General features: G+C 36.2%; 1 protein-coding gene across 5 annotated transcripts in view; it reads left to right on the top strand.

Annotated features, from left to right (window-relative positions):
• LOC133041596 (protein argonaute-3) overlaps positions 1–17663 on the top strand; it is a 113995-nt gene extending 96332 nt beyond the window's left edge. For all 5 annotated transcript variants that reach the window (XM_061122408.1, XM_061122411.1, XM_061122410.1 and 2 more), the window contains 7 exons: positions 5221–5380; positions 7322–7412; positions 9289–9483; positions 9816–9950; positions 12432–12533; positions 16738–16937; positions 17516–17663. In XM_061122408.1, coding sequence (XP_060978391.1) covers positions 5221–5380; positions 7322–7412; positions 9289–9483; positions 9816–9950; positions 12432–12533; positions 16738–16937; positions 17516–17624 — 992 coding nt within the window. In that variant the 3' untranslated portion in view covers positions 17625–17663. The remainder of the gene's footprint in view (positions 1–5220; positions 5381–7321; positions 7413–9288; positions 9484–9815; positions 9951–12431; positions 12534–16737; positions 16938–17515) is intronic.
• The last annotated feature ends 9854 nt before the right edge of the window (positions 17664–27517 follow it).

The following is a 27517-nucleotide window of genomic DNA, read 5'->3' as shown; positions in this document are numbered from 1 at the left end:
GAATAGTCAGTGTTGATTTCCTTTAGGATTGACTGGTTGCATATAAATGGGACCAGTTACTTAATTGATTTTCAAATGTTGAACCTGGCTGACCATAGGTTTAAGCTTTGTGTGTTGGGACGACTCACAAATCCTGCTATCTGCTCAGTTTTTCTTCTGGTACATTCCATGTAACACTCCATGTAAAAGAGATCACAAACTGGATCTCTGCCTACTAGAGCAGACATTTCTGCTACTCCTTAGCTATAACCATGAGAACACCCTGCTTTTCCATGACAGTAGGGTAATACCCCTGACACCATCCACCTGCAATGTGGGAAACCTCGGTTTCATCCCTGGGTTGGAAAGATCCCCTGAAGGAGGGTATAGCAACCCACTCCAGTATTCTTGCCTGGGAAACCCAATGGACAGAGGAGCCTGGCAGGCTACAGTCCATGGGGTCACAAAGAATTGGACATGACTGAAATGACTGAGCATGCAGCCAACTTGTAGTGTAGTTTGGGTCTTAGTTTTGTTTTTTTTTAATCTTCTCCCTTTTATGGTTTTAAATGAGCATTTTCTATTATTCTATTTTCTCTCTTCTCTTATAGGAATTATCCTTTTTTGAAAAATGTTAGTGGTTTCCCTAAAATTTGCAGTATACATTTACTAGTAATCTAAGTTTGCTTTCAATAATTCTGTACCACTGCACAGATAGTGTATATACCTTGTAACAGAGTATCAGTATTCCCCTTTTCTCCCTCCTGTCCCTTCCAATATTGCTGTCCTTCCTTTCCATACAATACATTGTTGCTATTATTATTTTGAACAACTACCTATTAGTTCAATTAAGAATAAGAGTGTAAAATATTTTATGTTTTATTTTTTCCTTCTCTGACCTTTTTTTTTATGTATAGGTCTGGACTTCCAACCTATATTTTCCTTCTCTCTAGAAAACATCTTTTATCATTTCTTTCAGGGCAGGTCTACTGTCAACAGATTCCCTTAGTAGTTCTTTGTCATATTCCCTCTTTATAAAAAAAATTTATTTATTTATTTTCAACCATGCTGGGTCTTCGTTGCTAGGTGGGCTGAGCCGGAGCTACTCTCTAGTTGTGGTGTGCGGTCTTCTTCCTGCAGAGGCTTCTCCTGTTGCAGCGCGTGGGCGCTAGAGCACAGGCTCAGTAGTTGTGGCGCACAGGCTTGCTTGCTCTGCAGAACGTAGGATCCTTCCAGACCAGGGATCAAACCCATGTCTCCTGCACTGTCAGGCAGATTCTTTACCGCTGAGCCACCAGGAAAGCCCCCTTCACTTTAAAAATATATATATTTTCTTATGCTTACTTATGAATCAGTTTATCCACTCACATAGATTCAACTGTTACATTGTTCTGGAATTCTTATCTTTCAAAACCAGCACTTTCATAGCCTTCATCCTATTTGTTTTTCTCATAGAAAATCTCATCTATTTGCCACTTTAAGTTTAATATTTGTTTCTTGAGTGCTGCTGCCTGTATTTCAGCCTCTACTGTAGCCCTCCCTCTTTTGCCAGAACCCTGGAATCTCTAGATTTATCTCATGTTGGTATAGGTGATGCCTTCTGTCAGTCAGTCGCTTGGTGTCAGCTTTGGTTTTGGCCCTGCCATGCAGCATGTGGGCACTTAGTTCCCCTACCAGGGATGGAACTGGTGCCCCCTGCACTGAGTCACTGGACCACCAAGAAAGGCCCTGGTGTCAAATTTTGATTGTAGTTTTCATTCTTTCTGATATACTATTTTCATAGGATGTTCTTTCATATACTGTTTTCATAGGATGTTCTTGAATTAACTATTTTTTAACAAGTTTTGGTGTGTATGCATGGTAAAATATACATAACAAAATATACATAACATAAAATTTACCATTTTAACCATCTTAGAGTACACAGTTCAGTGGCGTAAAGTATATTCACAGCACTGTGAACTATCACTACTGTTCATTTCCAGAACTTTTTCATCATCTCAAACAGAGTTCTGTACCCATTAAACAATAGCTCCCCATTCCCCTGCCCACCAGCCCCTGGTAGCTTCTATTCTACTTTCTGTCTCTGTGAATTTACCTATTCTAATAACTTGTGTAAATGGAGTTGTGCAATACTTATCCCTTTGTTCTTGGCTTATTTCACTTAGGGTAATGTCCTGGAGGTTTATCTATGTTGTAGTATGTATAAGAATTTTATTCCCCTTTTTTTTGTGGTAAAATATCTATAAAACATAAAATTGACCATTTTAACAAGTATACAGTTCAGTGACATTAAATACATTCGTGTTGTTGTACAGCCATCACCACCATCCATCTCCAGAGCTTTCTCATCCTCCCTAATTGAAACTCAGCACTAACTCCCGATCTCTCCTTCCCAACCCCTAAAAACCTGTATTCTACTTTTTGATTGTACGAATTTGACTATTCTAGTTACCACATATAAATGGATTATATAGTATTTGACCTTTTGTGATTGTTTATTTCATATAGTATAATGTCCCTCAGGTTAATCCGTGCTAGAGTATATATCAGGATTTTCTTCCTTTTTAAAGCTGAATAATATTCCATTGCATGTAGATCCACATTTTGTTTTATCTATTCGTCTATCAGTGAGCACTTGGATTACTTCCACCATAATGCTGCTTTGAACATGAGCATACAAGCTCTCTGTTCCAATCCTTCCTTTCCCTTCTTTTGGATCTGTTCCCAGAAGTGAAATTGTTGGACTATATGGTAATTCTGTTTTAGTTTCTTGAGCATTTGCCTTACTGCTTTCCATGGACTCTGCACCATTTTACATTCCTATCCAGCAATGGACAAGGTTTCAGTTTCTCCATATTCCTGCCAGTACTTGTCATTTATCTTAGCCATCCTATTGGGTATGGGGTAGTATCTCATTATGGGTTTGATTTACATTCTTTAATGATTAGTGATGTGGGATATCTTTTCCTGTGTTTGTTGACCAATTGTAGATCTTCTTTGGAGAAATGTCTATTCAAATCCTTTGCTCATTTTTATTTGGATTGCTTGGGTGTTCTTCGTATTGAGTTACGGGAGTTAGTGTGTGTGGTTTTGTGTGTGTGTGTGTTGTGTTGTGTTTGTTTGTTCTTGGCCGCACTGCACGGCTTATGGGGTCTTAGTTCCCCGACCAGGAACTGAACCCTGGTCCTTGGCAGTGAGAGCTTGAAGTCCTAACCACTGCACTGCCATAGAATTCCCAGGAGTTAGTGTTTAATTGTTCCTGCAGTTAATGGCTTCATCAGCTTCTGCTTCTAATAAGCTGATCTTGACTGTGATTCATTGTATTCATCTGTCTTTGTTACCTCATTTCTCTGATGGATCTAAGACAAAGACAAATCAGTGATTTTCAGTTTTGTTCAGCTTTTTCTGTTGTTGTGAGGATGGAAGTGATGACTTCTTATCTTTTATGTGTTAGTGCTATAGCCAGTGTCCAGAGTACTATTTTTAAAGTACAGATCTGATTTTACCACCTTCCCTATCACCCCCACTTCAGTAGTTTTTCATTGTGCGATTGATAAAATTGACATTTAAGATTATCTTCCAAGGGTTTGCATGTTCTAATCCATGACTTCTTACCTCTTCAGAATTCATCTTCTTGCTTTATGCTTTTTTCCGCACAGGAACTCTTTGATTACCCTCTTTCTTCTACCTGTATTGCTTCTCATAACTCTCTTCCACCCTTCACCAAGTAAACACACATTCTTTTTCAGTTGAGATATCCCTTCCTTGGGGGGAAGCTTTTCCTGACCTCCCTGACAAGGTCAAATTCTCTAACATTTATTGTCTTTTAGCACCTTGTTACCACTCCTTTGTGTTATTTCACAGTTGTGATGTTAAATTTAAAATTATTTAACTAATGCCCATTTCTCTGACTAGACTATAAATTCTATGAGGGCAAAAACAGTGTCTCTCTTGACTTAGCATTGTATCCCCAGAGCTTCACACAGTGCTAGCATGTATCAGATGACTCAATAAATATTTGTTAAATGAATTAATAAATCTTTTTGAAGGGTGATTTTTCAGTATCTATAAAGATTCTACCTATAGAAATTTATCCTGAAGCTATAGTTATACAACCAAACAAAAGTAAATATACAAAGATGTTATTCATAATGTTCTTTGAAATAATAGAAATCTATTTGATATATTATTGATGAAATAATAGAAACCTATATTCAGTTCAAAAATATGTCATTGTGTAAATGGTTAGATAGGAAAAGGAAACAGGATAAAGAAAGGGACAGGCTAAAAGCCTTTATACTGTAATACCTCTATATTTCTAAATTAAACTTTGGAGAATAGGATTGAAAGCTATAAATATACTGTGATTATAACTGCATTAAAATAATACAGATGAGAATATTACTGGAAGAAAGTACAATTAAATATTAATAAGGGTTTATGTATGATGTTTTTCTCTGTGGTTTTTCAGTTGTGGTTATAGTATTTTCATGATGACAAAAATATACTGTCTTATATATGAAGAAAACAATTGGAGGGACTTCCCTGCTGGCCCAGTGGTTAAGACTCTGAGCTCCCGATGCAGGGGGCCCAGGTTCGATCCCTGGTCAGGAAACTAGAGCCCACATGCTGCAACTAAGACCTGGTGCAGCCAAATAAATGAATAAATAAATTAAAAAAAAAAAAAAAAAGAAAACAACTGGAAAAATCATCACTAAATGCTTAAGCTGATCTTCAAGGCAGAATACTTTATATTTTAGGATTATCTTTCATATTTTATAATTGTCTGTTTTAGAGCAGAGTTTTCAGAAATCCTGGAAACAGTTAGTTCGAAAGATCCAGTTTATTTTAATTGGCTAGACATCAGTTTAAAACATTTAAGACAGAAATTATATTACTAATTGCACTCTTGAATGCCCTCAAGACACTAGACATTTATATAGTCAAATAGGGCAATATAGGGAATTCCCCGGTGGTCCAGTGGTTAGGGTCAGTTGGCTCTCATTACCAAGGCCTGGGTTCAGTCCCTGGTCGGGGAACTAAAATTGCACAAGCCAAGCTGTGTTGCCAAAAAAAAGACAGTGGACTATAAATTTTAATTACATTGTTTTAGTATTGGTATAATTTGGGGTGTCCTGTAATACCGTGATATATTTCACAGGGGAAACATACAAAGCAGCGTAATGGTCAGGAAAATTTGACCTTTTTTAACTAGAGGTGTTTGTATTTGTTTCCTAGCGGAGGTGAAACGTGTCGGAGATACACTTTTGGGTATGGCTACACAATGTGTTCAAGTCAAGAATGTAATAAAAACATCCCCTCAAACTCTCTCAAACCTGTGCCTGAAGATAAATGTTAAACTTGGAGGGATCAATAATATTCTTGTACCTCATCAAAGGTAAGATAAGCTAATCACCTAATAAGATATTCATTTTTTTCCATTAGTTTTCACACCTTAATTTTTCTATGAATTGCCATACCTAAGACCTATGTAAGAGACAACTTTGATGATTCCTGCTGTGGGAGAGAAGTAGAAGTTTCAGCAAAAATAAAGAGTTTTGATTGGCAAAATTTAAGAGACTGCTTTATGAAAAATCCCATTTTCATTTAGTACGCAAAGTTCCTCAGCTCTTGCTAGAAAGTATTGAGAACTTTATTTTTCAGATGCATCCAGCTTGTAAAACTTTTTCATTGTTTGATAGTCACCTTCTTTTTTTTTTTTTGGCTGCGCTGGGTCTTCATCAGGTGGGCTTTCTCTAGTTGCGTTGAGTGGGGGCTGCTCTTTGTTGTGGTGCTTGGGCTTCTCCTTGCGGTGGCTTCTCGTGCTGCGGAGCGCAGGCTGTGTGTGCGTGGGCTTCAGTAGTTGCAGCACGTGGGCTCCGTCGTTGCAGCTCCCGGGCGCTAGAGCGAAGGCTTGGTAGTTGTTGCACATGGGCTTAGTTGCTCTGCGACATGTGGAATTTTCGAACCCATGTCCCCTGCATTGGCAGGTGGATTCTTATCCACTGCGCCACCAGGGAAGTCCAGTAGTCATCTTCAAGCTGGTGTCAAAGGCTACTCACCTAGAAAGTGAGGGAAGCCTTTCTTCCTCCTTTAGGAACTTCGGCTGGGGTTGGGGGAGAAGTGAAGTGAAAGTTGCTCAGTCATGTCCGACTCTTTGCGACCCCATGGACTATACAGTCCATGGAATTCTTCAGACCAGAAGAGTGGGTAGCTGTTCCCTTCTCCAGGGGATCTTCCCAACTCAGGGATCCTCCCACATTGCAAGTGGATTCTTTACCAGCTGAGCCACCAGGGAAGCCCAGGGGTTAGGGGAGGACACATGTCAATTAAGTAAATCAGTTAAATAAGTCATGTCAACTGCTGGGGTCAGTGGGACAACAGATGTTACTGTTACATCGCCAACGCGTCTAAGAGCTCTTAGGAAGGATGAGACATGATGACCTAGAAATAGGGTGCTGGGGAAGAGACAGTGTTATTTGGAAAATTAAACAATAGGTTTCCTTGTAATAGTTAAAGCAACTAGGGCTCTAAAATGTTAAATGTGTTGTTGACACAAAAGCTCTTTGTTTTCTGTTTTTCCATACTGTCTCTATTTCCCCTCCCTATTAAATATATATGATATTCATAAATAAGATGAATATAGAATGTTATCAAGCCCAAGAACTAAGAGAAATAGTCATTTGATTTTCAAGAATACAACTTTAAAATAAAATGAACCACTAGCTACTTTATGACTATTAAATATATGTTACTCAAATTTTATACTTTTGTTTAAGGGCAGGGAAGTAGTAGACTCCCTTAATCCCTTCTAGTGTGGTTTAATGATTCTTTATCTCCTTTCAAGATTACATTGGCTTAAAATGTAAGTAGATTAAAGAAAAGTCAAGTCAAGTCACTCAGTCGTGCATGACTCTTTGAGACCCCATGGACTATAGCCTACCAGGCTCCTCTGTCCATGGGGTTTTCCAGGCAAGAGTACTGGAGTGGTTTGCCATTTCCTTCTCCAGGGGATCTTCCCTACCCAGATATCGAACCCGGGTCTCCAGCATTGCAGATAGACGCTTTACCATCTGAGCCACCAGGAAACCCAGATTAAAGAAAGGTTGACTTAAATTGATGGATTAATATGAGGAAATTTTGTCATTTTATGCCTATTATGAAGAATGCTAGCAGCAACTGCCCTTTACAACCACCAGCACAGCTGCTTAAGGCAGAAATTGTCTAAAAAGGATCTTCTCTGTGCTGTGCCAACAACTTGCAGTTGTGCTGCCCTAGTGTGAAACAGATAAAAGCATAATGAAAAATTTATCTAACTCTTGTTAAAAATGTGTTTAAGACCTTCTGTGTTCCAGCAACCAGTGATCTTTTTGGGAGCAGATGTCACTCATCCGCCAGCTGGTGATGGGAAGAAGCCTTCTATTGCTGCTGTGAGTATTGGGCAGGTTTATCTTATCTCAAGTTTACATGAAGATCAACATTTTGGTTTTAACTTTCTGAATTTTAATGACATTTTCTTTGACATAAACTTTTGTAAATATATATACAGTTTTAAAAATACATTTGTAAAAAAATAATAAAAAAATAAAAATACATTTGTGAAGTTTTACAGATATATGTATCTTTATGTAGATCTATCCAGAACCAACTTTCAAATGTTGTTTGGATTTTTTAAAAGAATGATTATTCTCTAGTTCAGAGGCTACAGGTTCCATATATATCTATTAGATCAAGTTTATTAATTGTATTACTCAACTCTTCCGTGTCCTACACAGAAATTTGTCTGTCTGGCCTCTCCATAATTGCATATTTTCAGTTACTTTTTATAATTCAAAGAGTTTATGTATTTCAGTCTTGTCTTTGTTACAGAAAGATGCATCACATACAAGTTTGGTGCATTGCTTTTTTTTTTTTTCAGTATAAAATATCTTTCACCTTTGTCCAGATTAATACTTTGCACTTGAATTCTTTAACACTGCTCCTCTTAACATCTGCCTCTTCTATCTCTTGCCTACCTTTATTTATTTTTTAATTTTCATTTTTATTTGTTCTGGGTCTTCGTTGTTGCAAAGGCTTTTCTCTAGTTGCAGTGAGTGGGGGCTACTCGCTAATTGCAATGCATGCTCTGCAACAGACAACAATATTAAGACACAGAAAGAAAAAATTAAGATAGCTATTCTCAAAACCAATATTAACTTCTCCAGTGACCAGATACAAAGCATAAATACAACACAATAAGGCTGAGTATAGAGTCAGGCCTTTTTATCTAGGGCATTGCAGTAAGAGAGGAAAAATTCTTTTAAAATTTAGGAAGCATAACAGTTCTTAAAGTGAAAGTGAAAGAAAGTGAAAGTCACTAGGTCATGTCTGACTCTTTACAATCCATGGAATTCTCCAGGCCAGAATACTGGAGCGGGTGGCTGTTCCCTTCTTCAGGGGATCTTCACCAACCCAGTGATTGAACCCAGGTCTCCCACATTGCCGATGGATTCTTTACCAGCTGAGCCACCAGGGAAGCCTGAGAATGCTGGAGTGGCTAGCCTACCCTTCTTCAGGGGATCTTCCCTACTGAGAATCGAACCAGGGTCTCCTGCATTGCAGATGGATTCTTTACCAACTGAGCTATCAGGGAAGCCCCCCAAAAAGGATGGCAAAATCATCTGAGTATGACTTTTGGGGTGGTTTGCTAAACTGTAAGAGAAATCAGGTGTTTGAATGGTGGTGGTTTAGTTGCTAAATCGTGTCTGACTCTTGGAGACCCCATGGACTGTAGCCTGCCAGGCTTCTCCGTCCATGAAATTTTCTAGGCAAGAATACTGGAGTGGGTTGCCATTTCCTTCTCCAGGGGATCTTCCCCATCCAGGGATCGAACCTGGGTCTCCTGCATTGTAGGAGGATTCTTTACCAACTGAGCTACCAGGGAAGCACAGGTGTTTGAATGGATCCTCTTTTTTACTTTTCTTCTTCCTCTTCTTCTCTTTATATACATCTTTTTGTCTTTATATCTTTACTAATATTTAGGTTTACCAGCAACATCTGTAAACTAGAATTAAATTGTTAAATGTAAAGTGCAGCCTACTTAGAGGAAAATAGTTTTCGACCCTAGACTGGGTCTTTTATTCTGTTCTTCACTGGAATTGTCTGTTTTCATTACTTTCAAAATGAACAGTGATTGTTAAAGTTACAGCAAAATACACATTTAAATGAAATCTAGGTACTTCTTTTCCAACTTTTTATGGTAAAATTCATATTCATACACTTTTGATTACCTTAATTTCCATTTTTTTTTTACTTCTTGCAACCTAGGTTGTAGGTAGTATGGATGCCCACCCAAGCAGATACTGTGCCACCGTCAGAGTTCAGAGACCCCGACAGGAGATCATCCAGGACCTCGCCTCCATGGTCCGAGAACTTCTCATTCAGTTTTATAAGTCAACTCGGTTCAAGCCTACTCGTATCATCTTCTATCGGGATGGTGTTTCAGAGGGGCAGTTCAGGCAGGTTGGTTACCTGGGATTCTCCCATACTATGGTTATGTCAGGTACTGTATTTATAATGTAGTGTCTAGTTCTGAAGTTAGAAGCCTTAATTAAGTTGAAAGCTCCTACAGTCAAATTTTGACCCTTCTTTAGATTTTCCCTTTTAAAGTGTTTATTGCGGATGTGTAAGCCTTGATCGCTAAGACCATGCCCTGGTAGCAGTCAGGATGAAATAAAGAAGTATAGTTAGCTATAAGTTAATGAGTTAAGAAACTGAGTCTAAATCAGTATCTTACTTTGAAGTTTGTATAGAATAACTGACTCTATCAAATCTTCCCATTTCATCTTCTCTAGGTATTATATTATGAACTCCTAGCAATTCGAGAAGCCTGCATCAGTTTGGAGAAAGACTATCAACCTGGAATAACCTACATTGTAGTTCAGAAGAGACACCACACTCGACTGTTTTGTGCTGATAGAACTGAAAGGGTAATCTTGCATCTGTTGGAACACTTTTTGTCTCAAGCAAAGGTTAAATCGTGTGGTTCATAGAGCACTTAACAAAGGCTCTTTGCCAACAGCAGGATTTCTAACATATGGTAGTAGGTTACAACAAAACAGCTTGATTATGAGTACAGAAGCATCAAAACAGGATAATTTTTTTAACCTCCTAGAATTTCTAGGAGCACTCCAAATGTTCAGAATCCCACTATATGTTTTTGTTGCTGTGAAGAACCTTAGCGTTGTTTTTCTTTTTTTTGGAGTTTTAAAATTATTCTTTTTATTCATATTTTCCCTCAGTGTTCAGAAGAAAAAAGTTACATCCTAGTTTCAAAATCTCTTGTAAAAATTAATTTTACAAATGAGGGACATTCTAGAGTGATTAGTGAAAATTCATGCAAGCTAACTTTCATTTCCAGTGCTTTGCCTCCATCTTTCAAACCTTAGAGCAGAGAAATCAGAATTGCAAGGGTTAGTGTCCTCTTGGGGAGAGGGATCATTAGAAAAGACTGAGAAAGCGAGGAGTGTGTCTTGTCTTTGGTATATATTTTGATACCTGGTCTTTGATTGCACTCACTGTATAACTTTGGGCAAATAACTTAAAATCTCTGTGCCTGTTTTTTTCTAAACAAATTTTGGATAGCATTAATATTTGCCTTATTTTGGGTTTTTGAAAGAATTTTTAAAAATTAAAACATGTTAATATACTTAGAATGGTGCTTGGCAGATGCCGAGCATTCAGTGGAAGTTAACTAGTTGTAGGATGGTGGTGATGGTGGTTGTGATGGAGAAAGAGGGCATGATGACAGGCACTGTTCTGGATCTTTTTTATAAGTTTAACTCATTTAGTCCTCACAAACAACACTATGAGGTACTTTATTATTATTATCCCCATTTTTCACAGGAGGAAACTGTGGCACATGGAGGTTAAATAACCTCCCAAGGTTACAAAGCTAGTAATGGGTAGAGCTGGGACTCGAATTAGGCAATCTTTTTAGGCAGTCTGGCTCCAGGGTGCTCCTAATACTGTCCTTTACCACATCTCTCACAGCAGTAATGGTAGTTTTATTTTGGCCTCCATGTTGTTCAAGTCCTTTGCCACAAATTACTAGCTACATTTCTATACCTAGGAAACCAAAGCTTTCTTCAGAAGTTGGATTAGGAAAATCTAAGTTAGATTTAAAGATTTCTTGCAACTGGTGTTTAATCGTGCCTTTCCTTCATTTATTTGCTTCTCTTTCACCTTTGCTTTCAGTACCTCCTAATCATAATAGATGAGAGATAATTATAAATGAGGAAATAGGCACAGCATTTATAATAGGAATTATAAATGAGGAAAGGAAAACACTGTGTCCTAGATTTCATGACTAGAAACTCGGTGGCACTGTGATACAAACCCAGGCATTCTGCTGCCCCTGTAAATAAGAGTAAAGCTTTTTATATATGTATTTATTAGGAGATCTGTGTGTTAAGAATAGGCATAATTTAGTAAGATTATGAACTATTTCCTTTGTTTTGTGACTTGGTGAAGGCTAGCTGGCTGCCCCGCAAGGCTGTAACTCAAGCCCCCACCTGGTGGGGGTCCTTCACACAGCAGAAGGAATATCTGAGTCAGTAGGATAGTTTCTGATTTGTTAGCCTTATAAACCTCCACTTATAATTAATGATTTTAAATGTGTTAGGGATAAGGAGGTAGAGGTAAGTATATATATGCATTTTAAATTGTTTTGTTAGGAGCCTTTCATTATCAGGAATCTGTACCTGTTTCATTCACATCATGTATTACTTAGAGACAATCATGGTGTCTGTTTCCTTATGAGATGTTGAAACTGCTAATATGAAATAAAAGATACAGGGCCTTTGTAGTCATTTCCGTGTTTGACTGTCAGTTCTGGCCTTTACTGTATGCTGCTGGGAAAGTCACTTTATATTCCTGAGCCATAGTTTGCCCCAAAATGGAAATAATGCTTAACTTGCAGGATTATCAGAATTAAAAATAATGTATGGAAAATCCTGACATATAAATAACTACCAAATGGTGACTCTAGTTGATGTTGTTGTCAGCATCCTTTCACTCTAAAAATATAGGGTTCTCTGAGAAAAATGCTAATTTTCATAAGAATTACACATTCAGAGAACCTGCTGTGCATGGATGTTATAAATTGGAGCACTTAAAGTTACTTCCTAAAAAAATTTTTTTAAGTCTTCAACCCATATTGGGATCAACTACCAGCTAAGCATCCATAGAGATGAATAAAACTTTGTTAATCATCTCTCACTTTAGCAACTTTTAAGAATAGGAACTAGGACTAGAATAAGGTCTGCTCTTAATGCCTTCTCAAGTATTATTTCAAGCTGGAAGTAGTGAAGCATGGGATCGGCCTGTGTATTTATATCTTTTTACAAGTGCCTTCAGATACATTCTTTACCTTTGTCTTGTTTGTTTAAATTTTGACCAAATGAATCTAGGTCGGAAGAAGTGGCAATATCCCAGCTGGAACAACGGTCGACACAGACATTACACACCCGTATGAGTTTGATTTTTACCTCTGTAGTCATGCTGGGATACAGGTAAGCCCAGACTTTGTGTGAAGTGATTCAATTCAGGAGCTTCCATTCTTCTGCATCTCAGAAAAAGGAGAAAGAAATATTCTTTTTTCACACTTCAGATTGTTAGGTGAAACTCTCAGTAACTAAATCGTATTCCCTTTTTCACATTAAGAAGGACTTATTTCTATGAAAATACTAGAATATGAGTAGTTTAATAGAAGTCATCTCCCGAAGCTGGGTCTTTAATTTAATGTAACCTTTTAATTTAATGTAATCCTTTGATGTATTCTTTTTGATGATAATACATAATTTGACACATACATAATAATACATAATAATTTGATAATAATACAAAGTTTTCATAGAAAACTTTGATTTTATTGGCAGATATTGAGCATGTGAGAGAGTTTAGTTGTAGAATTAGAAACTTTTAAGTTTCAGTTAAATAACTTTTTAAGTCTTTTCTTATTTTCAGAAAATCTTTTTTTGTCAGTTTGTTAGCTATACTTAGTAGCACATAAGCTGTAATTCAGTGCTTCTCAAACTGCTCAGCAACAGAGAGTGAATCCACATTCCCACGATGTCTGAGAGATTGTAGCCCTAAACTATGTTAGTTTACTTGCTATTGATTAAAATAGAAACTTCAGGAAGGTACACCTAACTGTATATCTTAAAGCTTTATGTGTTCCACATACAATAACCCCAGTTTCACTCTTAGGGCTTTAAAATTATTGTCCCATTCATTTATATATGTCCTTATATCTGCTCCTCTTTACGATCAGTGTGGTACATTTTTATGGTGGGTGGTAACAGCCAACAAATCAAAGTTAAAAGTACCTTCTGAGCTAATATCTGTATCATTTGAGTACATATTTTAACCTTCTATTTCCCTCCATGTATCCGAACACTACTGCTGTAACTTCTTAATAAATATAACATAGGGGAGAAAAAGATTCTCTGTTCATGTAAATTTTAGAAATGCTGATTTAAAAAGTGGGGGGTTTTTTGTTTTGTTTTTTTACTTTAGAACTTTTGGATGCTATTCACATGCAAATGGTTATTATGAATTTTCAAGACAGGACTATATCTCCAATGTATTTAACCAGAAGCTTTAGGGACCAGTATTTTGAGGGGACACCAAATTGCAAATTCACTCTAGTCAGCAAATAACCAGGAATATTTCACAGGGACCGAAGACCATTCTTTACATGTCTTCCCAGATTTATTAGAATTTCAAACTTCTCTGAGATCAAAAAGAGGAGTCTTGGGACGTCCTTGGCAGTCCAGTGGTTAAGACTCCATGCTTCCACTGCAGTGGGCGCAGATCTGATCCCTGGTTGGGGAACTAAGGCCCCCCATGCTGCAGAGCATGTCCACAAAGAAAAAGAAGAATGTTCCCTCCATACCCACGTTGTTGGGAGTTTTCATTATAAATGGACGTTGGATTTTGTCAAACGCTTTTTCTGCCTCTATTGAAATGATCATATGATTTTTATCCTTAATTTTGTTAATGTGGTCAAATCACATTGACTGATTTGCAGATATTGATCCATCCTCACAACCTAGAATAAATCTGGGCTTCCCTGGTGACTCAGACTATAAAAAAAAAATCTGCCCACAATGTGGGAGACCTAGGTTCAATCCCTGGGTTGGAGAGATCCCCTGGAGAAGGGAACAGCTACCCACTCCAGTATTCTTGCCTGGAGAATTCTATGGACAGAGGAGCCTGGCAGGCTAATAGGGTAGCAAAGAGTTGAACACAACTGAGTGACTTTCACTTTCAATCATGGTTTATGATCCTTTTAATGTATTGTTGAATTTGATTTGCTAATATTTTGTTGAGGATTTTTGTGTCTGTGCTCATCAGGGATATTGACTTGTAATTCTTTTGTTGAGACATCCTTGTCTGGTTTTGGTGGAAGGGTGATGCTAGCTAACTCGGTAAAATGAGTTTAGAAGAGTTTCCTCCTCTTTTATTTTTTGGAAGTTTGAGGAGGATTGGTGTTAATTCTTCCTTGAATGTTTAGTAAAATTCACCAGGAAAACTATCTGGTCCTGGACTTTTATTTGTTGGAAGAGTTTTGATTACTAGTCATCAAAATCACTTTGATTCAATCACTAGTAATCAATCTGTTCAGATTTTCTATTTTCTGCTCCATCATGATTCTATTTCTAACCCATCTTCCATATTACTGCTGACATTATTGATACTTTATAAACCCCCAGTCTTTATCACACCTAAAATCTTTCCTAAACAAAGCTGTGCAGTGCTTTCCCTGCTGCCTACAGATAAAAGTTCAAATTCCTAAGCATATCATTCAGTCTCATTCCAGATATTCATTGCAATTCCATTTTTCCCCCCGTAGGCTCCGTATTCGCTTCATCTTAGTCGATTAGCTGTTGCCTAAATCTGCCATGGAGTTTGATGCCCCCTGTGTTTTGTTAAGGCTGTTCGTTCTCTCTCGTGTCTGCTCAGCCCACCCACCCCCAAAAGGCCAAATATCCCTCACTCCCCTCTTGGTGGAGAACCTTCAGGTCTCACTCACAGTTACTTCCTTTGGTATTCTTGTACAGGACTCAGTACCAGTAATACTGTAACCACTTATTGGTTCTGTAGTTGTAGACGCTCTGTTTGCATTACTCCTCTACTGAATTATGGTTCCCAAGAGAGGACTAACTTTTGGCTTTGCTTGCTTTGTTTTTCTTTGCAATTCACAGTCTGTAGCATAGTAACTAACATATAGGTGCTCAGTTAAATGTTCTGGGTTTTAAAAAGCATATAACATACAATGTACCGTTGTAGCTATTTTTCAAGTGTATGGTTCTGTGGCATTAAGTAATTCACATCATTGTGCAGCCATACCACCTTCTACCTCTGGAACTTTTTCATTTTCCCAGACACTCTGTACTCATTAAATACTAACTCCCTGTAGCTCAGCTGGTAAAGAATCCACCTGCAATATAGGACACCCCATTTCCATTCCTGAGTCGGGAGCATCCACTGGAGAAGGGATAGGCTACCCACTCCAGTATTCTTGGGCTTCCCTGGTGGCTCAGCTGGTAAAGAATCCACCTGCAATGTGGGAGACCTAGCTTCAGTCCCTGGGTTGGAAAAATCCCCTGGAGAAGAGAAAGGCTACCCACTCCATAGTGGAATTCTACTGGAGAATTCCATGGACTGTATGGTCCATGGGTGGCGAAGAGTCAGACACGACTGAGCAACTTTCACTTTCAGTTTTCCCCATTCCCACCTCCCTCCACCCCATGATGATCACCATTCTACTTTCTGTCTCCTGTGAATTTCACTGTTTCAGGTACCTCATATAAATGAATTGTACAATATTTGTACTTTTGTGACTGGTTTTAGCATAACATCATGAAGGTTTAAGGCTTCCCAGGTGGCGCAGTGGTAAAGAATTCGCCTACCAGTGCAGGAGACACAAGAGATGCGGGTTCAATCCCTGGATCAGGAAGATTCCCCTGGAGAAGGAAATGGCAACCCATTCCAGTATTCTTGCCTGGAAAATCCCATGGACAGAGGAGTTTGGCGGGCTACAGTCATTGGGGTCACAAAGAGTGGGACGTGACTGAGCATACACATACACACATGTTAAGAACATAAGCTTTAGAAACAGAAAAGTTGACCTTTATCACTTAAATATAAAGGACTGTGTCTTGGAAACATCAGGTTTCATCCATGTTACAGTATGTGGCAGATTTTTCTTCCTTTTTCAGACTGAATAGCATTCCATTATCTATCTATCTATCTATATATACACACACTACCCTTTATTTTATTATTATTTTTAAAATTTATATATTTGTTACTTTTTATCTTTTTGGCCACACCATGCAGCATGTGGGATCTTAGTTCCCAGACCAGGGATTAAACCCGTGCCCCGTGCATTGGAAGCATGGAGCCTTAACCACTGGACCACCTGGGAAACCCCACACGCTACCCTTTATTATACATTCAGCCATCAGTAGATACTTGAATTGTGTCCACCTCCTAGCTGTTGAGAATGATGCTACTTTGAACCCAGGTGTGCAAAGATCTGTCCGAGTCCCTGTTTTTACTTCTTTTGGAGATATACCCAGAATCAGCTAAATGTGTTTTTTTTTTCCCACTGGATTATTAAACTAGTATTTTGTTAATGTACAAAACTATGGTAAATATTTTTTTAGAAGTTTAGAAATCAGCAGACTATTCCGTTGCCTCCTATAGGGTACCAGCCGACCTTCACACTATCATGTTTTATGGGATGATAACTGCTTTACTGCAGATGAACTTCAGCTGCTAACGTACCAGCTCTGCCACACTTACGTGCGCTGTACACGATCTGTTTCTATACCTGCACCAGCGTATTATGCTCACCTGGTGGCATTTAGAGCCAGATATCATCTCGTGGACAAAGAACATGACAGGTAATATAGAAGCGTAACAAGCACAGATTCTCAGCCAAATCCAAATATGCTCTGTGTGTTAGGATTTTCTTGGGAAATGTCTTTTAAGTGTTTATGTGTAAGTGAGCATATATGTGCCTCTCTATTTGCCATAAAGTACTGCCACTTAGGATTAACATTCCACAGGCCATTAAAAGAGTCAGTGAGTCAAATAAAAAGCACTGATAGAACTAATTATCCAAGGTGAGGTTTCCTATTAAGATGTGCAGTCTAGGCTTATTAGTAATAGTGTGATGTAGTGATTTTGTTGCTTTACCACATTAATTCAGGGGAGAGATTATTGGCAATAAAAGTGATATATTCAGACAAAATTGTAGGATGTCTTGGATTTGCTTCTAAATAATCCTGGGGAGGTGAGAAAAGTAAAACAGAATTGGCCTTGAGTTCATAATTATTGAAACTAGATGACAGACATGTCAGAGTTCATTACACTGGCCTCTTTGTTTTTAATTTTTAAAAATTTTCTACAAATAATATTCTTCAGAATGATTACATCAGAGTAGGGTTTGGTTTTGTGCTCATTGCCCCTTTTCTTACAGTGCTGAAGGAAGTCACGTTTCAGGACAGAGCAATGGACGAGATCCACAAGCTCTTGCCAAGGCTGTACAGATTCACCAAGATACCTTACGCACGATGTACTTTGCTTAAAAAGTCTAGGAATATTCTCTGAGAGGAAGAACTGGAAAATGAATCGACATACAACTTACGTTTCCAGTGGAGTCAGCTGGGTGAGGATGCCTCCAGCCACACAGAAACCAACACTGTGTGGGGGCCAGGGTCTGATCTTTATGTTGATACAGGAAGATTGTTTACTTCATCAAGGAACACAGCACCATTATGCAATATGAAACCAGCCAACTGCTTTTTTGTGCGGTCTCCTGTAGGAAGTATCGCGGTTGTTTTGTTTTCACTTTCTTGTAGTCTAACCCTTTTAATGCCTTTACCTCAAGTTGCTTGGCAGCACAACTCTTTGCAAAAAAAAAAGTAAAGAAAAAGTAAATGATTTTTTTTTTAAACTACACCTATATGAATAATCAAAGTGATTGTTCACAATGATGTGTGCAAAAAAATTAATGTGCATTCATGTATTCTTGTAAAAGTTATCTGTATATTTTACATATATACATGCATACTGCATATGCATATATATCTGGATCTACACTGATAGTAGATATATATGTATCTCTGTATATATTTTATAGTTCATTCCATCGGGGAACCATCTTTCCCTTTTATTATTCTCCCACCGCGACTTTCATTTTTCTCTCTACCTCCCTTGCCTTTATCACCTACATTTTTTTTCCCTGATGCTACCAGTGACATTCAAATATTCATGTATCTGGTTCATTTGAATATGAAGCATGGCAAACTAGATTTTTATTTTGCACACCCTACTCCTATCTCTTGTCTCATACACAATTTTGAGTCCTCAACTCTTGGTATTGCTTTCCTAAGAAACACAATTATTTTATATATACATATATATATAAAATATGGTTTTGTGAGAGTGAATATCTGCCCCCTCCAGCCCTCAACTTACATTTGCCATTTGTGCAATGTGTACATAAGCAGTAGCACCGAAACTATTCTTTTTCTTTAGTGAATTTGTTAAAGCTGCTATTTAAAAAAAAAAAAAAAAAAACTTGTCAAAAGTTGTAACTCTCTCTATAAGTGATGCTACTATTCTGAAGTCTTCTGTTTCTGTGTGTTATACATGGAACTCCCTTAAAGCTTTTATAAAGGGTAAATGTTTTACATGATTGGAATCGTGTAGGGTTGAGGTCTCTGAAATTGTGTAGAGAGAAGGGGTTGTTGAGGTTTCTTTTAATTTTTTTGCTAGTTTACTTGCTGCCTCTCATACCTTAATGTGATTTTCATATATATATTTTTATATATATGTGTTGTATATATAAACATATATGTATGTGTTTTGAAGTATAGCTTCCTTTTCTTTTATATTTATTAGAATAGTGCTTTAATAATTATAGAATTGTATTGGCAACATCTTTTATAGAAATATAATCATGTTTATTTTAAGACCTGACAATTTGTTTTGCTCTCCTTTAGTGCAATAAGCAGTTTTAAAAGAAAGCTGTGTCTGTTTTACATCTTTACCACAAATTGTGGGAGAAACAGGCACCTCCATAATTTTAAAAGGGCAAAGTAATATAGCCTTAATTTCAGAAGGAAAGTTTTATAATTTTCAAGTTTAAAGCATGTCTTATAAAAATCATTATGAAAATGAAGGAAGTTAAATTTCCTAAATGAGTCTTGACCTTGAATATTAGAAATAAAGTTGAAGAACTTTGATTTAATTAATGACAATGACTAGCTTAAGATATAGAAGACATGTACATTTTTGAAAATAGCTCGTGTTTATTGAAGAATCATACTGGTGAGGTGCCAGTTTTCATTTACTAAAATGAGTCAGGAAAATATAAAATGATATTTTTAAAACTTTATTTGCTAATTCATCACTAGTGTAACTTTCCTTTTAAAATTAGGGAGATGGTGACAAAGGAAGTTAGGACTTTGATCATTTGAAATGAGTTAAATCACTGAAATGTTGAAAAACTTTTTTGCAGAACTTTTGTTTTATTAACTTCACTTTAAGATATTAAAAAATACTATAAAGCTGTCAAAACCGAGTTTATCAGTAACCTTGGATTCAAGGGAGCTTTGCACTTTGTAACTCATGAAAATTGCATTTAAATTTTTTTTTTGCACTGGTTCAGAGTGTAGATATTACAGATTGTTTCCAGTGGGCATTGTTGTTAACCTTTCAGAATTCCATCTGCACATGAAAACAAATGGATTAGCTCTTTAGTTTCTCTCTTACCTATTATCCACATAATGCCAATTTACTGTATTTTGAGCCTAAAATCTGAGCCCATGTCCTCCAACAGGTATGAAATCTTTTGTCCCCCTGCCAGAAAACTAAGAAAGTACTGTATTTTGTATGTTTATTATATTGAAGTTGCTGAGATGCAATTTACAACACTGTTTCAAAGCTCTTTACATAAGGTAATGTTTGTGTAGTATATACATTTTTCTCCCAACCGTCTGTCCTCCTCCAAAAAATGTCTATAAAGGTTGTATTTTTTTTTTTTCATTGAAATTTCACTGAATATAATCCAGAACATAGACAGGAGAAGGAAAGAGCATGTCTTAGATGGTAAAAACCTGATGGCGTATGTTTGCTCAGTATGAGTAAAACATCTTCCTTTATCAGTGGGAGTTTCACAGAGTCATGTGGGAGACTTTAGGGCCTAGGGAAGAACTGTAGATAATTTTCCCCTGTTTACCTGCTTTAACTAATTTCAGTCACCTAATCTCACATGTGCTAAAGTAAAGCCCACAATTTAAATCTATTTAGAAGGACTTTTACAGAGGAAAAAAAATTTTTTTAACATAAAGCTTTACCTTTGAAATGAGTTCTTTATAGGGTGCTCTTAGAGTTTCAACATTGCTAGTTTAAAGTTGGTTAACTTGAAAGAATATGTATAGTATATTTCTATTTTGCTTACTAACAAATTGGTGTATCAAACTTAATTATAAGAAACTTTGTGCTTAGAATTTTAAGATAAAAGACTAAATGGCACATATTTTTTGAAATTTGTTTTAATTGTTATTGTACTTCTGGTGTAGAATCACTGATCTTTTTTATTTAAAAAAAGAAGAAGAAAAAGGTTGTTTCGAGTTTAAATGGTCATGAAACTCAACAGTGACCTTTCTATTCCTGCCCTTGCTCACTAAGTATACAGTGAATGCTAAATTTCTCTCTGCTGTTTTCTGTGATATATGAGTGACTTTAAAATGTCAGTCCCAGCAACTGGTGTTAATAGATCTTCATGTGAAGAAGAATTGGGAGCTTAATGTATATTCTGGATGGCAAATATGTAAAGTGCAGATACATGTTTTATATTACAGTATCAAGTTAATGGCATTGAGGACCATGCATTTATAATACTGTAGCTGCTATATTTATTTAATGAAGTAGGGTCTGACAGTTACTGCACTAAACAGTAAGGAGATGAGCAGGATTCAAGGCTAGTGTTAAACTTTTTTTTTTTCCTAAATAAGATTTAAGAACATGAAATATCAAGATAACAAAGGGTGCTGCCAATTTAGGTTCAATTTAATGTCAGGATACTCTTTCTTTGTTTTAGAAATGTGGATTTTTACTTTAGGAGTTTTGGAAAAGGGTACCTCAGCCTCCTTAGTACTGGTTTTTGGCTTATTTTCACAGACGTACAGATGCCCTTTATTTTTTTCTTAATATTTACCTTTTAACACATTTCTCAGAAAAAGTATTTGTCTATGAAAATCTTCCTGGTTATAACCTATTAATTTATTTATCTTCCTTGAAGAGAGTCTAGGTGGGATTCTAGTAGGAGTATACTGGGTGTTTTAGAAGGCACTTGATAAAGATTCATCTCTTCCTTCTAGCATGGAGACTCCTAGCCTTCTAAACACCTATACTAGTTTTCCAAACTATAATAGGTTCTCTAATGACCCACCACTGCCTAAAGTTTACTTATATATTCTTTAATGGATTTTAGTATGACAGACCTCATGACAGACTTAGTCATGACAGACTTAAGCTATGTCTAGGAAAATAAAAGCTGCGTTGCCGTTCCTTAGAAATGATTGGCAGAGGATCTCAATGTTTAAGGAAAAGGTGAACACTCAGAATGCCAGTAATAAATCTGAAGGATCTATTTCTGATGAATTATAGACTAGGAATTAGAGACTTACCCAAGAAACTTTGTGGGTGTTTGATTCAGAGGCCAACATGAATTTACCATATGAAATTCATGAAGCTAGCCACTTGGATTCAGCTAGAATATTTTGTAGTCTTGCTATTAAAACTTGATAGTGATGTTTTTCCAAGAGGCTTAACTGATAGGTCTGCGAAAATTTTATTCAGTATCATTAAACCTGGTTTAAATATTTATTTTAACTCATCCTCTTAGCTGTTTTCCTATTGAATACTTTTTAAAGACAAGTTGCCGCTAACAGTAACTCGCTACTTAAATTATCTTTTATGAGCTATCGGTCAAGCTGTAAAATTGGACTGGTATCTTTATTTTGGCTTTTTTAATCCTTTTCATTCTTTTTGAGAATTCATGGATATCTTAAAGCTTCAATAATAATACTTGGGAGACTTTATACCAAGTGAGACCTTTGTGAGTGGCAGTATAACTCTGACTCTAGAGTCTGTTTGTATTTTCCTTTTCTTCTCTCATTTAATCACATAATGCACTTTGTGATTCTATAGGAGGCAAAAAACAAGCAAAGAATAATGTGTAAAATCAATGCATAGATGGGAAAGTGAGAATTTTCTCCAAAAAAATCATTAAAAAAAATTACTACTCATACTGAGAACATTTTTGATCAGTGGCAATACTAGAAATGATACTGTGATTAGTGAAACCTAAGCTGACTCACAAGAAGAAAAATTCAGTCTCTCTCTCTCTCTCTCTCTATGTATATATATAGCCTCAAAGGGGAAAATATTTTTTACTTTTTCCTGCTTTTAAAAGTGGTACATTTCAGTTTATAGTTTTCCATGTTCATCAAAATAATTTCTTTTAACTTAGATACAGTGGTCAGAGCTTGTGCTAATATTGTCTACTACTAGTTGAATTTTATTTTTCTTTACCCATCAAAGATAGTGCTCTATATTTTTACATTGTTGTAAGAATATTTTGCTCTTGAAGTATGGAAACTAAAGATTAATTTGAATTAATGATAGAAGGTTAATAAATTTCATATGGAGGGTTGAGATTTACCAATGAGAAGCCCTCTTGAAGTATCAGGTAGCCCACAGAATGACAAAATTAAGATGCTATCGAATCATCCATCCAGCCATTGGTCTCCCTTCCTTTTTGAAATCAATATCTGAGGTAACCAAGCTCTAATGTTATATCTATGTTAGGGTATCATTAAAGCAAAGATGTTCTTCAGGGTAGATGCTGAATTAAATTTTTAAATCATTTTTTTAAAGCAAGGCGGTTCTTAGAAAGTGCCTTTTCAGAAGATGGTGCTGTAGACTTTTATTTTTCAAATAGCATGAGGCTAAAAATTTAAAAGATAAATTATTTTAGAACTCCAAGAGTATGACCGTTTCATATAAATAATGTTATTTGTTGTCCTGAATCTGGTCCAAGGGAACCAAATAAAGCTTTTATTCAGTAAAGTATCTAAGTAAATGCTCACCAAATGTATTTTGTAGGTTTAAAAACACAGTTTTTAACAGAATTAACCCTTTCAGTTCTCAGCTGTGTTGAAGGTAATCTATATGGCACATAAAACAGCAAGTTTGCTTAACTTTTTAGCAAGGGTACGAGTATAGTAGTAAACCCCCAAAGTCAGTGGTAATTTGCCAGAAATTATGTCATAGGCTACCTTCTCCCCCTCCAGCATATTGACCCTTTTGTAAATATCTATTGGTGGCCTTTTCTAATTACTCTTTATTAAAGAAGACTGCATATAAAGATAGAGCCAACTCACCAAGGAAACAGGAAAAGTAAAATGATTATTTCTCTATCTTTAGGGAAATTTTTTCTCTTTCAGGCAGCAAGATATATTCTAAATGTCTCCCTCTTTTTTCCTAGCATAGATGAAAAACGATGACAGTGCGTCTATACGATTGGTTAACTAGAAATAGAACATGTAAAAATTAGCCTTTGGAGGAAATAAGTAAAAGGAAGGATAATAGCAGAATTATCCCTACTGGTTGGAAATTTAGTAATCTATCAGAAAGCAATTTTCCCCTGAACTAGAAGTAGTAAACAGCAGTAAATGATCACCTAACCAGTTCTTGCTTGTGAACTTGGTGAGCACTCTTCCAGAAAAGAAAAGACTTAAAAAACAGACAAAAGAACACCACACCTCAGTAACCTTGTATGCTGCATTATGTAATAATGATAGTGAAATTATATTGATTGTTTGGAGTGTACTATGTCTGTCTGCAAGATACATGCACATTAAACTTTTTCATTTTTTATAATGTCATAATAGCAATTATGGGTTTATTTTTTTAATATTAATTTTTCTATTGTGATGTTTGTATTTATTGACAATTTGTGCGCAACTTTTATATTTTGCTTAGATATTGGTTTTAAGGTATTTTATTTTTATAGATATTTCTAGCTTTTCCTCTTTCTCTGTAATATCAGTGAAGATAAGATGGAATGTTAACATACCAACCAAACTACTAATTCCATAAACTCTAGAGTTTGGATTTTTACCAATAAACCGTTAACACTATTTTCTAACTTAGAATATTTAATGTTGTTTATATAGTGGGCATTAAAAAAGACAGTCTTTAGGCAGATTTCTAAATGTGGAGGGGAAGTGGGACTTTCCTTATAAGTTAGATTTCCTTTCCTTAAGTAGCAAACTAACAGACTGGATTGATTTCACCTGATCTGCAGATTAGGGCCAGCTTGTTACACTTGTTTTTCTAACTTCAGCTACAGTTGAAACTGCTTAAATGGTTACATCATTCAGCATTAGGATTATGATACCTTTTTTTTAGACCTGGAAAACAAATAGCAAATGATCCAGAAGTCAGTGATTTGAAATGGGGTGTCCCCTCCCCTGCCATAATTACATTATATGGAAAATTTGCTACCCTGATCTTTTTCCTACTGCGCTTTTAAAATTGTTTTGACCCTACCATACTTTTAAAGTTGTTTCTTCTTCATCAAGAAGAAACAGAGTTTAAGTAGCTAAACTTAAGATAAAGACTGATTAATACTGCATTTCAACTAGTTAAACATTTAAGTAATAATTATGAATTTGAACTAATTGGAGGACAGTTAAAAGTATCATTATATAATATTAATTTCAAGTATAATATAGTCACTTTAGTTTCCTAGTGAATCAGTTCAGTTCAGTCACTCAGTCGTGTCCAACTCTTTGTGACCCCATGGGTGAAGAGATCAAGATTATTTGTTTTGACATTAACTTTTTATAAAGGTACATGAAAAAAGTGAATTCTCTTAAACAGGTAAAACATTTCCATTGTATTTTTACACAGTGAATTTTCTTGGTAAGTCATTTTTTTTCTGTAAGAGATTAAAAGATAAACTTGATCCCATCCTCTGAGCTTTAAATTCTAAATTATCAGGGTTTAATGTATGACATTTTGCCATACTATATTCTTTCACTGAGAGGGGTAAATGAGAAAGTTTCAAGTAATTATAATCAGAAAAATGTTATTCTTATATTATGTGAAACAACAATTTTAAATGAATCAGCATGTGATTTCATATAGATGTTAGTTATATCCCTTTCCCCCCACATTTTTGCCAGTTTCAGTGGGTTTTTAAATATTCATAATACACTAAGCTACTTCCTTTACCCTGATATCAAGTAGTAATTGAAGGTTGGTATTCTGATTATAGGAATTTGTTGATACTAAAAACTAAATATGTTTTGAGCAATCAGATATCTTTTTGTTGCAAGTATATGCTCCCCTCTTAAGGATATTTATTGTGGTCATAATGTTAATAGTTTTATTCATTATGCTTCAACACTGCCCCAGGTTGGCAGGTATATAATTCTTGTAGGCCAATATTTTTAAGGCAGCTTTGAGTAGAAGTCCTCCTTTATTTTCTTTTTTTCCTTCCAAAAGCTCTTAGGAACCTGACATATAGAGCTTATTTCGCTCTTTATGGTAGGCTCCATAAATCAGGGTACCTAGCATCAGTGCTGAATTACCATGCTGAAGTACTGGGTGATGTGTTCAAGCTCACAGTCACCTCTTAGAGCTGTCATGAATAGTCTTATGTGAGTAGGAAACAGATAGGAATATTGGTCATTAGAACTTTGCTTTTTTGTGTGATGTTTTATTTCTAAAAATTGATTATATGCAAATCTACAATGTTATGTTTTAAGTTTAAGAGGCTGTGCCAGAGACTAGAGAGGGAGATTACTCTGGTATTTAATGCCTAAAACTTTCCAGCTTTATTCACTTCATGGCTTTAGTTGGAAGGACACACAAAATCCTTTAATTTGGCCCTTTATTTTTAGAACCAAAGAAGGAAGAACTTTTCTACAAAAAATGTTGCAGGTGTGATAGGAGATCTTTGTGAAGAAATGGACTAGTGGGTTTGTAAGAGTATGTAGCAAGGGGGGATATGAGGAAAAGGAAAAGGTTTCTTTGCTGGAATCCTTTTGGACAGAAACCTTAAATTGTTTGATACTTGTCTAGTTCTCATAGCCACATTGTAAAAGAGGAACTCTTGTTATTTGAACCTAAGAAAGTGTCTCTGTAAACTAAATGCATTTTATGTTGTTTGTTGTCCCAGATCTAAAGGAACATCTATCTTCATTATAGACGTTGATTCTGAATTGTAATTTTTAAATGAAGTATTTTTCTTAAATAGAGCCACGACACTGCTATCAACAAAGCTTCTCCAGCTTTTCCCTTTATATAGAAAATGCAAAACAGAACCTTCCCAGACAAGATAGTCTTTCCTGTAAAAAAAAAATATTTTTTGATAAAAAATTTGGGGGAAACACTGGTAGGCTGTGATGAAGAGGGAATTTTGCCTAACATAGACAGTCCAGCCAGGTTAATGGGTACAGTTTGACCCAGGGAGTTTAACAAGAGGAACCTTTGGTAGCAGATAAACGTTTGGTTTTGGTAGCAACAGGCTTGGATCTCTGGTGGTGATTAACGGCGAATACCTCCCTGTTTCACAGAAATGGAGTGATCTCATACTGTTTGTTGATGATGATCCTGCACATGCTGTTTTTCTAATTCAGAAATCAGGTCTAGCAAGCACTAACCAAAATCTAATACTCTATCCCCGTAAGATTCTTAAAAAGTTTTCCAGGAGCTCTCTCATTTCTTAGCCCAGAGTGCAACCCTTCTCCTCTTTAAAAAAGAAAGAATAAGGATTTAGAGGCAGTTTATATAGAATTCTACTTTGAGTAAATATCTTTAAAATAATTTGGAAAGCAAGATCACATGCCACAAGTTATGGCTTGATTGAGAGACTCTCTGAATACTATTTTCATGTTTGGGTTCTAAAGTTTTTTCTTTGACATACCATTCTTTGATTTACTTGAGTGCATCATTCTGTTTTGGGATGTTGTCAGTGTTTTATGCCATTCATGAATCGTGCAGTTCTTCTCTCTCCTCCCCCTTACACACACACACACACACACACACTATTCAAAGGGGGAGGGATAAAAGAAAAAAGATAATAAGAATCATTAGAATGTAACTTTAGTTAATAATGATAGAGAGAAATCTTAACTTGGTTAAATGAGAATTAAGATTGAAAGTGTTAGTGCTGCAGCTATTCTCTCTATCCATAAAGGTTTTTGCTACCTGTAGAGTGATAATGTGTACAGAATATGTATCTGAAATAGGCTGTTATAGCAAAGTAATAGAGAAAATTATTCTTGAAAGTAACATTTCAGTTTTTTGCAACAGTGATGCCCATATTCTTAAGGAAAATTAATGTAGCTTCTGGTTTTAATGAATCAGACTCTGATTTAAACATCAGGAGATTTGT

The sequence above is a fragment of the Dama dama genome, chromosome 20 (genome assembly GCF_033118175.1).
Source record: "Dama dama isolate Ldn47 chromosome 20, ASM3311817v1, whole genome shotgun sequence".
NCBI classification, from domain to species: domain Eukaryota; kingdom Metazoa; phylum Chordata; class Mammalia; order Artiodactyla; family Cervidae; genus Dama; species Dama dama.
This window is presented reverse-complemented; position numbering and strand designations above follow the sequence as displayed.